The sequence below is a fragment of the Diadema antillarum genome, unplaced genomic scaffold (genome assembly GCF_040938485.1).
Source record: "Diadema antillarum isolate AM-2024a unplaced genomic scaffold, OU_Dant_1.0 seq00000830_RagTag, whole genome shotgun sequence".
NCBI classification, from domain to species: domain Eukaryota; kingdom Metazoa; phylum Echinodermata; class Echinoidea; order Diadematoida; family Diadematidae; genus Diadema; species Diadema antillarum.
In genome coordinates, this window is record NW_027271706.1 from 122249 (window position 1) to 134992 (window position 12744).

Consider the following 12744-nt stretch of genomic DNA (forward strand, 5'->3'; position numbering starts at 1 on the left):
TGCACCGTACGCGACCGAAGAAAAAAATGAATGAATAATCAAATGTGGTCCAAGCGGCATATGTAACAAAAAGCACAATTACATGTTTTGTCAAAGCGCAAACAAAATGTCAGAATGGCGTTGAGTTATTACACGATTACAACCGACCATTTCTTCTCGCGTCGCGTGCACCATTGATCATGTTCGCTGTGTGCACGTCCGTAGAAGCATTTCAGTAGCTGCTTACTCAAAGACGTTAGGGCGCTTGTGCGAATGTCAACAGTATGCCCATAGCGAAGTTCTCTGTTACCACCGAGCTCATTCACGTCTCGACCGCAGGAGATCTCAGACGTTGATGATCGATCCAGTTTCTGACATGCATAGTCGTAAAAATATAAACGTTTCGCGTGGAAATGGAAACATCATTTGCATTGAAATAGAATTTACATCTCGACTACGCTTTACAGTTCTCCATTTACACTCCAAGTGAGAGACAAAGTGGAATCGCGCATTGCTGAAAGTGTGGACGTTATTCACCGCCCTTGTGTATTGAACGATGCGGTTCGATATATTTGTATGCTTGTTTCATTTTCTGGAATTGAATTGTCATGGTGTAATGCACAAACCAATTGAAGCTGCACTGGACAAAAGGCAGGAATGGGAGTTTCCGGCAATCATGACCTCGCATTAAACTACACGCACCCAGATTACAGGAAACGTGTTTTAGCTATGAGCTCGTGATTGATATCACTGAGGGTGCTACCTAGCAGAGACATATTTCCTTCAGCCGGATCTATTCAGACTTTCTACTATTGAGTAGTGTATCTTATCATTTCGTTCATTGGCGCACCAGAACTGGCTGAAGTACGGAGCGGACACAATGTTTTTGTCAAGTGTCATAGACGTAATTGTTGCTAAAGAAATCTTTGACACACAGCGAAATAAGGATAATAAGTCAATGTCTTTTACTTAACTCCTGCATATGGTGATGTCTGGTACGCGGAAGTTGTCAAGTTCTTACACTCATCTTGGGCTGTACTCTGTTTAACTTGTATACTTGATGGCGTAATAGTATCGGATACATGCTTGTGACTCCCGTTAACACAAGACACTGGTCTCCCAGACTGACATAAAGCCTACGATTGCTGTAACGTTCATCCAAACTCGGTCAGCATTAAGATTCTTTGACCTTTCATCGATGTTTCCGTATGTGTGCGTGTGTGTTTTCTGTCAAATTCCTCAGTCCTTTCAAATCGAGAAGTTAGAATGAGGGAAGGAGGGGAAGCACAACAAGAATAGAACGGGAGCATGACAACCTGATGACGATTTAATGGCTCGAGGGAAGAGCTAAACGAAGGATTCGTGCGACTTACATGCACGCATCATCTAGCTCTCACGCAATCTGTCCTACTTGCTTTAATCAGTGGATACCGTACGGGTTTCTCCAGTGCAGAAGGCAACAGAGCATACATTTTCTACACTGTTTAGATTTCATGATTAATAGCTTGTTGCAAGCGTCCCTAAAATAATTCTATTTAACTACAGACATTGCTTGTTATCCTGAAGGGAGGGTGATACTGGGAGACTTTGATGATTTCATTTTGATATATATATATATATATATATATATATATATATTATATATATTATATATATATATATCTTGTTTTGTCTTTTGCTTTATTTTGTTTTGTGTTTTCTTTTTCGCTTACACACTCGCGAAGAATCACTTCTGCTATTTAAATCATCTCGAAAGTATTTCCACTCTCACACTATCGAATTTGCCGAAGCAGCTTTTGGCTGGTACTTATCGAGATTACATTGCAGCATGACTGTGCGTCAGTGGAAATAAAAACACTGGAAAAGCACTGGAAAGTTCAAAGGCTATCACGAAGAGAAATGGGTAACGCTTTCCAAAGTTGTTTTCTTCTCGTCAACCATCACTTTCTCATTTAGTTTCCCGTGACACCTACGCTATTGAAGTGATCGAAGAGAAAATCGGGTCTGTCGAGACAAACAAGATCACACATGTATGTGGAACAGAGTGTGAGTTTTAGTCATTTGATCCTTCGAAAAATACCCTACAGATTCCCCTGACTTCTATCTGACTTGATCTGTTTATATCCGTTTGTTTAGTTGTTCCTTCCCCTGCTATCTTACTATCCTAACTTTATTTCTTTTTTACTTTCCACTTTCTCTTCTATTCTGTTTGACTAATTTAAGTTAACGTCGTGCCGTATAGAACATCACGTTATGCCTGGATACATGGATTTTGCTCGCACGTCAAACGTCTTGCATCATCAGTGACACTGTCAGCATTCCATCGGTCGAACGTTTTCAGATATTGTAATCTACCTATTGCCCATACTGAACAAAACAACCATTGATTATGTGTGTCATGTGTTCTTCACAACGTAACTTTCTCATTTCAGAAGGAATAGTGTGATTGTAAGGATCAAACACTGCTTCAGCATTTTGATTTTTGACGGACATGCTTATTTCAGATTGCCTACTTGACTGAAAGAAAAAACAAAAGAATCAGCAACGGTGACATATCGCACCAGGAAGAGTAGCTATAAATGCACACCAAAGTGAATATTGGGTCAAAATGGCTGTCTGGTGTAAACATTACTTGTGACTTGTAAATCATCTGCTGGTAATTTCGAAGAAACACTGACATAACAATTACCACAGCAGATTCACCGGAGCACTGTACATGATTTGTAGGGCATGCCATGTTTTATGGAAAGCAATGAATCTACAGTAAGTTTTGACAAAAAAAAAAAAACCTCATGCCTTTAAATCAAAGGGAAAGGAAGTACATCGACCTACAATCATGCGCTCAAATAGAAACCTAGTAGTTCCACCGTTTTTGCTCTGTGCATGCTTGGCACTGGCTGCAAGTAACGCTCAGAATACATCCACAACAACTGAAGGACACTCTCGATTAGACATGATGACGACCTTGCCCACCTCGTCTTTAGATCTAGCATTCGTCTCTGGCAACCAGCCTGTCGCAACGACAATGGTCCCGGGCCCGGGACAATTGAAAGAACTCAAATTGGGCTATCTTGCTAGTGCTTCAAGAGACAGCATTCAGCGCTTCGCACAACGAATCGGTGGCGCCATGATTGAGGCAGTCAAGGACGTCAACAGCAACCCTGACCTGTTGCCCGGATACAATGTTACCTTTGAGTGGACAGATACTGGCATCGGTGACCTCCAAGCCATATCGGCTCTGACTAAGCAGTGGAGCGAAGGTGTGGTCGCCTTTTTCGGGCCAAATCCCACCTGTACACACGAGGCTCGAATTGCTTCTGCCTGGCAGCTCCCAATGATTTCAGATGTAAGTGTAAACATTTACTTTCATTTCGAAGAAGAAAAATATCCATATAATACACAATTTCACTGAATTTGATGTTCATTCATGAGATTGCACTCGCACCTTTTGTTTTTCTTAATCCTCTGAGGGTAATTGTTCACATGTTTTGCTTTTTGTGTAGGTTCTTAGATGGGAGATAGCTACACACTTCTGCGGAGACACAAACACGAAAATTTGATTATTCTTGAATAGTAAACACACATATGTATATATGTATGTACGTATATATTATTTTCTTTTCATAAGCACTTTCATAGGCACTTTCATCCCTGACGAAGGAGGAGGTCCCAAAAAAATTGGATTTTGTATAGAAACCAAGGCAATTGGCTTTTAATGCATTCCTCTATCGTGACATTACTATTACTATTACTATTATTGAGTAAGTTGTCCACGTGTTGGCGTGATAATATCATCGAAAACAGAAATGAAACCAAGTTCATGCTCATTATTCACCAACAGTTTATTTCGGCACACAAATTTTTGAGCGATTCGCTCTTTCTCAAGTGTTGATACTGAGAGCAATAGCAATTAAGTCTTAACAATATTGCAACCGCGTTACCAAGGATGCGCGCTTGCTGGGAATTCTAGCACAAAGCGCACATCCCGGCAACAGCGTTATATTACGTCATAATACATGCTAATCTCAGATTATGTAAACATCTATACACTAGAATTAAAGCTAATGTATGCGTATGTTGAAGTTTGAAAGAAATAATATGCTGCTTGTACAAATTTTACATCACCACCGCAGCTGCGTCTTCAGAAGAATTACTTCTATATCAATCGTGCCAAGTTTTTATGTATGCTTTTATACTCGTTGTCATTGTATTATGACGTAATATAACGCTGTTGCCGGGATGCGCACTAGGTGCTAGGCTACCCAGCATCTATGCGTTAAAGCGCGCATCCTTGGGAACGCGGTTGCAATATTGTTATGACTTGATTGTTATTGTTCTCTCAGTATCACACTTGAGAAAGAGCGAATCGCTCAAAATTGTTTGTGCCGAAATAAACTGTTGGTGAATACAGCATGGACTCGGTTTCAGGTTTGTTTTTGATGATGATGATGATGATGATGATGTTTTATCATCATCATCATCATCATCATCATCAAAAACAAACCTGAAACCAAGTCCATGCTATATATATATATATGATGTTTGTAGTCCGCGTGTTGGTACCAGTACAGAAAAGATGACGAAGTAGGGTAGTAATGCATTTCAGTCCAACAGTGCTATTTATTCAGACCCAATTTTCCACGAATACATACGTCTTCCTCAGGGTCGGCAATGACAAATATGAAAGTAAACAAGATGACTGTATTCTCTATATAATAATACATAAGTGGTAGTCATAGGAATGTTTCTGGCAACGCGCGTGTGGTATCTAAGTGGAGGCATTGTGCGCATCTTATGTAAGTTTTAACCTGGACATTTCTGGTAACAAGCTGATTTTTTTTTTTTCAGGCTAGCTCCAGGAATGTGTCTAGAATAACATACTAAAAGTCCTCATAAATCCTCCTTGAGCGTTTTTCGCAATCCAAAATGGCGTCAAAATGGTCACCATTTCCTGAAATTCCTATAACTTTTCAACTAGGTATCCCAAGTACACAATTTCAATTTAAATGCTTAGATATATGTTTTGAAGCATGAAGAATTCAATAAGATACATATTAAGAGACGTTGACCCACACAAGTAGAGTAATCTAAGATGGCGTCAAAAATGGCCGCCATTTCCTGAAATTCTTATAATTTTTCCACCAGGTAACCCAAATACAAAATTTAAATGTCTAAATACATATTTTGAAGCATCGAGAACTCAATAAGATGTATATTATGAGTTGTTGAAGCACGCAAGTACCGCAATCAAAGCTGGCGTCCAAAATGGCCGCCATTTCCTTTTTTCTCATAATTTTGCAAGTAGATTACACTTGTACACACTTCAAATGTCGAAATATACGTTTTGAGTCACAAGGAACCAAATGAAATACTTATTCAAAAATTCTGAAATGACGATCATAAAAAATGCAAGAACTCCTTCCATCCTCCACTAGCTCATTGCTTTGAATAGTCATTCTACTTACACTTTTAATAGAAACAAAAATTTAGTAATTCATCAACAGTGTGCACCATAAAAACCCGAGATTTTCAGTTCTTTAAAAAAAATTCCCTCTTGTGTGGGAGGGTGCATCACCTTCTACACCTCCCCCGCATATTTTCATAAATATATATTTTCTTACTTTTATAATAAAAACAAATATAAGATATTTCACCAAAAGAGTGCGCTAAATCTCAGATTTCAAGTTGGAAAATGCCAAATCTCCATCGTATGGGAGGGAGTATTCTCCTCCCGCACTCCCCCTCCCCGACACTATCTTGAACATATTTTTTCCTAATTTTTCTAAATAGGAAATAAATATCGAATATTTCACCAAAAGGTTGCACCAGATCTCTGAATTATAAGTCTGAAAATACGAAAATCTCCCTTGTCTGAGAGGGCAACTTTACCTCTTCCACTACTACTTCCATGAATATATATCTTTTTGTTCATTTTTTGATGGAAATAACAAACATCTAATATTTCACCATTAGGGCGCATGAATGTCTGAATATCAAGTCTTAAAGTGAAAAATCTCCCTCATGTAAGGGGGGATTCCTCTTCCACACCCTCTCGTTGCCCGTTTTCCTGAATAATACTCTATATTTTTCTTACGCTTCGATGGAAACAATTCGATATCTTACGAAACGTGTGCACTATATGTTTCATCTTCAAGTCTTAAAAAAGAAAGTCGTGTGGGAAGGGAGTATCCCTAAAACATGTACCAATAACTATGAGTGTCATATTCTCTTATTTCTATCTATTATTTATCTAATCTACATGAAATAAATTTATAATTTAATCACTTTATTTTTAGGTGGAGCAATAGACTGCACCACAGAAATTCACTCGCATGTGATAAATTACGCATTATTTTGTAACACATGTAGACACTAATTTTGAACATGCAAGTAGTACAGATAGTAAAAGAGAATTGATTTTACTTCCCAAGGGATGATTGATAGTTTCAAGTGGAATTCACCTCATGGTAGACATCAAATGCGTTATTCAAATTGTTTATAAAAAAGAGGCTAGCACTAAATTTTCATCTCATGTGCTTGAGGTAACGAAAATAGACCATGTGGTAAAAAATATTGCCTTCTAGTAGGCTGTATGTTTAGCAAAAAAAAAACTGATGGTGAAATGTTTCAATGTTTCTCTCGTAACAAGGACACACTCCTTGATTTTCACATTCAAATGTTTTAATTTGTATACTTTACACATAAGAACTATTTTAATGAAAAGTTTTTTTTAATACTATTTTCCGGATGAAAAATCACATGTTAATCATATATGCTGATACAGTTTTGTATGTATTTACATAATTGTGAGATAAAATTGTTGTTGCTGGCCATTCTGCACGCCATTTTGCATTTTAGGAAAAGCTCGAGCGGTTTCATTGGTACTTGCGTGCTTAAACATCTCTTAAAATGTATTTTATTGAGCTCTTCATGCTTCAAAACATATATTTAGACATTTAAATTTTGTAATTGGTTAGCTGGTTGACAAGTTATAAGAATTTCAGGAAATGGCGGTCGTTTTTGGACGCCATCTTGGATTACGGTACTTAGGTGCGTCAACATCTCTTAATATGTATTTTATTGAGTTCGTCATGCTTCAATACATATATTTAGACATTTAAATTTTGTATTTGGGTTCCCTGGTTGAAAAGTTATAGGAATTTCAGGAAAAGGCGGTCATTTTGGACGCCATATTGGATAGCGGAAAACGCTCAAAGAGGATTTATGAGGACTTTTAGTATGTTATTCGAGACATATTTCTGGATCTATCCTGAAAAAAAAAACAGGGCCTGATTAGCGTTTGATTAGCACTTAATTAGTAGGGGGTTTATTAACTACCATGACAACAATCGTTTTGGCGAAAAGTCGTACGTGCTTGCGCGTATCAATGCGCGTGCACCTCTGAGTTAATTACAAATCGGTATTCTGAGCGCGTAATTGATTGTGAAAGTTAATAGAAAACTTAATGATACCAAAGAGTGTCATTAACTACCCCCGGTATCAAGCATTACAGGGGTTTTTTTCTCGGCCACAACGATGTTCAGAATTCAGATTTGTTACAACAGACTTACAACAGAGATAAAACAGTCTCAGAATACCGATTTACAACTGTTTTAGCGGTGTTGTAACTCACAGACTTACAACAGAAGTTACAACACAAGTTACAACAGAGATAAAACGGTGTTCAGAATGCCACCCAAGGCGATCTTCGAGGAATTTGTCATTTTATGTGAGCAAAGAGTTTGAGATCTCCGAGTGCGTAGGTGAAGGGTTGTAATCAAAGACCAGCATGTGCGTACGGAGTTCTTTGGTTGTAATTACAGGGGGTGGGGAGGAGCGCGCATTCAGGACATACTTGCGCGGGTAATCACCATTTTGGCTTCCAACAACGCGTCTGATTGGACTGAATAACAATTAGATGGGAGGAACCTAAGGGACTTAATCATACCTTAATTATGTCCTCAGAATACCAATTTTGCCCCTGATTAAGGGCCTATTAACTTCTCGACTTAATTACGAAGTTAATTACACATTCAATAGCACGACCTCAGAATACCACCCCTGAAATGTCCAGGTTTAAGCCTATTTTGACCTAATGCTCTTGGACTATAAAATGTATTGTACTATCCTTATTCGTCATCTTTTCTGAACTGGTACCAACACGCAGAGTACAAACATCATTATAATATATATAATATAATAAATAAATAAATATATATATATATATATATATATATATATGCATATACGTACATTTGTCGATTCATTTGCACATTTACATTTACACATTGAATGTTAATACAAATATATTCAACTACTGTATTGTTAATGCTTTGAAGAAGGGGAAGCCCCAGAAAATTAGCAATAAAAATCATAATTTATGGTGGTTGAGACGACGCGGTTTACCTTTCTCTGCTCATAGATTTTTCTGTTATTTCTATGACGTGCATTGCAGGCGTACCCGAAAGAGAAAGAAATAAGATGATATATAATAACGAGGCTATTCAATGAACACGATGTGCTCAAATTTCCTTAAAAACTTCAGTGTACGACTCCGAATGAGATTGCACAGGTACATTATTTAGTATGGAGAGGGGTTTGTGTGTGTGTGTGTGTGTGTGTGTGTTCTGCGTAAACACCAGTCTGTACAAGCCTCGCGTGAAGTTAGAGTTTGTTAAATCTGCTGGCAGTCTAAAAGTATCATCACGGTAGTTCTTAAATCAAAATGGAAATACCAAGCGGGTGGATCATGTGTACTTGGATGCATTACTCTGTACAGTATGTCGTTTGTTGAGAGTGTGGAGAGAGCGTTTTAGTGTGTTACCTCATCGGTATGAAACTATACTTCACGCTTACAAAGGACAAGGTGTTTGATCATGCCAACTACTAGTAATTTTGGAAAAGTATTGTAGTTCAGAACAACCATGCAAGGTGTAGTTTTTGTCCATTGTCTTCTCTAATTTTTGTCTGTTCGTGTTTAAACTGGCGCTTTGGCGGTGTTATACTCTGTATAAAAAAAGGTTGATGCTATGTTCTGCTGTATTCCTAGGCCTGGGTCAGTGAGTGGAGGGACTTTTTTTTTTTGTCTTCCCAATTCCCAGAATCAAAAGCAAAACATTGGTTTACAATTGGTGAAATATGCGGCGCAAAGGTAGATTGAGCACTCAAAGCGACATATACAGACGTAAAATCCGCAGTCCAAGTACAGACAAGTGAGGGGAAAAAAAAGCAATGGATTTCCTTTGAGAGATCCGTACATTACTAGGGGATCCCTCCATTTTTTGCTGAATATGTTTCACACTTACTTGTCATTGATATGGCAAGCATATTTGGTTTACAAGCAAAAATAATCGGCAATTGATTTCACTTGGCGTCATCTCATACGCATACCTTGTTACTTTGTGTTCCGTTGCAAAATTTTGTGGATCGAACTACTCTCTCATTTTTTGAGCAATTGACCCCAAATTTGTATGACCGCTATCAAAGGTAGATGGGCAAGACACCTGTTTCGTTAGTATCGCATAATGCGTTGCCATGGCAACGCAAATTTTCATTTTAAAAATTTGGATAGTACTCTCTCATTTTTGGAGCAATTAATCCCAAGTTTGGCATGTGTGACCGCTACACTGTAAAAACATCGGTGTTAGATTTAACACCATGGGTGTTATATCTAACACCGATCAATCTTCAATAGAGGACCACACCCACAGGTGTAAAAAATGCACTGTGATGGTGTTGAAAAGTGTTCACCTGACACTTCGTGGTGTTAATTTGACGCTGTACCTTGTGTTATTTTGACACTGCACTGGTGTTAATTAAAAAATGACACCACATGGTGTTGATTTGGTATTTGTTGGTGTTAATATCAATGGTTTAACACCCGTCCAGCTTCAATAAGAGACCACACCAGCTGGTGTTACTGTGGTGTAAATTTATTTTCACATTTTTTCAAAAAACTAGTATTTTAATGTAAAATTCTTGATCGTCTTGTTTGAATTAAAAATCAACAAGAAGTGCAGTTACTAAGAAACTCTTCAAAAAACAGTTTTATATTTGGAAATGACACCCGGAGGTGTTAATTCAACACCATAAACGAGCACCGAAAATTTAACACCAGCTCGGTGTTCACTATTTAACACCGGACTTTTTGCAGTGTATTAAAAGAAGATATGCAAGACACTCTTTTCACTAGTATTGCATAATGCGTTGCCATGGCAACAACTTTTTTTTTAAATCTTACAAAAAGTTGTGGATCGAACTACTCTCATTTTTTGAGCAATTAACCCCAAATTTGGCGTGTTTAACCACTATCAAAGGAAGATGTGCAAGACACCTTTTTCGTAAGTATTGCATAATGCGTTGCCATGGCAACAACATTTTTTTTATCTTATAAAATGTTGTGGATCAAACTACTCAGTTTTATAGCAATTCATTTGAAATTTGGGATATGATACGATCAATGTAATGTGTAGTTGTGCAAGACGCCTTTTTTTGTGTGTGAACAAATATGTTGCCATGACGACGGCAGGGGTTTTTTTTACCAATCATACAAAATATGTGGATTGACCTAACTCCCTGAGTTTTTTAGTACAGGTTTTCCCTTTCAATTTCATACTTTTGTCATTCAAGTTCCAGAGCATTCAGTTTTACGCATTCCGTGCTCGCAGCACTGAATCAGCAATCAAATACAAAATCCGGTCATTCGAATTCACTATCGGAGCATTCAAATTCACTGTCGGAGAATTCAAATTCACTATCGGAGCCAGTGGCGTATCTAGGGGGGGGGGGGGGCAAGGGGGGCACGTGCCCCGGGCGCCACTCCAGGGAGCGAAAAAAAAAACGAAAAAAAAACGAAGAAGGAGAAGAAAAAAAAGGAAAAAACGACGAAGAAGAAGAAAAAAAGAAAAAAGAAAAGAAGAAGAAGAAGAAGGAAAAAAAAAAACTCGCCCGGAAAGGGGGGGAGAATGGTATTGGAGGGGGGCAGAAAACCAAATCAAACAAGATAAAAACAAAACATGATGATGACGCGGACAAAATGACAATGTTTATTGTATTCACACAAGAATTCCATGTTCTGTAAGCTGAAATACAAAAATTTTCGGCTCGATCGCCAAACTTTATATCAAAAAAGAAGGTAAGAACAAAACGTGATGATGACGCGGACAAAGTGACAATGTCTATTGTGTTCACACATGTCATTTTATATTTAGCAGGAAAAATGTTTCACGGAGCAGCGGCTGCAATTTCTTTCGTTCTGAAGCAATCGCCAATTGGATCAAAAGTAGGCGCCGACGGTTTTGAACATGGGGGGGGGGGGGGGGGGGGAGGGGCGCAAAAAAAACACACCCAACAAATCAAACAAGATAAGAACAAAACGTAATGATGACGCGGAAATATACAAATTTCGGCTCACTCGCTCGTACAATATAGAGTATTTAGAGTATTTTTTACAAGTCCTCAGTTTGTTGGTATAAATCATTATCTATACGGCCGTCACTATACATCTTGATTAGAATTGCAAGATTTAATAAGCAAAAAATGACAAGAGTTCCATGTTTTGTAAGCTGAAATACGAAAAATATTAATTTCGGCTCGCTCGCCAAAATTTATCCAAAAAAAAAACCAAACAAACGTGACGATGACGCGGACAAAATGACAATGTCTATTGTGTCCACAAGTGTCATTTTATATTTAGCAGGAAAAATGTTACTCGGGACGCGGTTGTAATTTCATTCGTTCTGAAGCGATCGTCGATTGGATCAGAAGAAGACGCCAACGGACGCCAACGGACGCCAACGGACGCCAACGGACGCCAACGGTTTCGAACATACGGGGGGCGCACAAAAAAAAAAGGGCAAACAAGATAAGAAGAAAACGTAATCATGACGGGGGAATATACAAATTTAGGCTCACTCGCTCGTACTATAAAACAGACTTATTTTTTCAAGTCCTCAGTTTGTTAGTATAAATCGTTATCTATAAGGTCGTCACTATATCTTGATTGTAAGATTTAATAAGCAAAAAATGACAGAAATTCCATGTTTTGTAAGCTGAAATACACAAATTTTCGGCTCGCTCGCTGCGCTCGCTCGCCAAAATTTATCAGAAAAAAAAAGAGAGATAAGAACTAAACGTGATGATGACGCGGAAATATACAAATTCGGCTCACTCGCGAGTACTAATCTAGAGTATTTTCTAAAGTCCTCAGTTTGTTGGTAGAAATCGTTATCTATAAGGCCGTTACTATATCTTGATTAGAATTGTAAGATTTGATAAGCACAAAATGACAAGAATTCCATGTTTTGGAAGCTGAAATACAAAGATTTTCGGCTCGCTCGCCAAAATGTATCAAAATTCATTACATTTAAATCACTCTCAAATGACCCCTTTTAAGTGCTTGAAAAAGCATATCATGTGCACTTTGTTTAAAGTCCCTGCCGGGATGGGGTTGGGGTTGAACACTTTTTCAGAAATTAGGTAAGCAATTTTCACGCTTGCCCCGGGCGCCGTTTTCCCTAGATACACCACAGATCGGAGCATTCAAATTTAAGAGAGGAGCACGCATTTCAGCAATGAGCGTTCAAATTCATGTCAAGCTGGCGACAAAATCTTGTCGGTCATTCAAATTCGTGAATAGGCAACCATGTTCCAAACAACTGCATTCAATTTAAAAGAAGTCCTGAATTTAGTTACTTTGGGGCCGTGTATGTGTATCTTTTTTTCATATGGCTTTGTATATATTGGGATCCGTGATGAAGGTTACTT

General features: G+C 38.2%; 1 protein-coding gene across 2 annotated transcripts in view; it reads left to right on the forward strand.

The window, feature by feature from the left end:
- Nucleotides 1-323: 323 nt before the first annotated feature.
- The window catches only part of LOC139740059 (speract receptor-like), a 527367-nt gene continuing 514946 nt past the window's right edge, over nt 324-12744 (forward strand). The window contains exons 1-2 of one of the 2 annotated variants that reach the window (XM_071650652.1): nt 324-1146; nt 2203-3325. In XM_071650652.1, the coding sequence (XP_071506753.1) occupies nt 2816-3325 (510 nt within the window). In that variant the 5' untranslated portion in view covers nt 324-1146; nt 2203-2815. Of the gene's footprint in view, nt 1147-1679; nt 3326-12744 lie in introns of those variants that run through there. The other variant, XM_071650650.1, reaches the window with a different exon arrangement.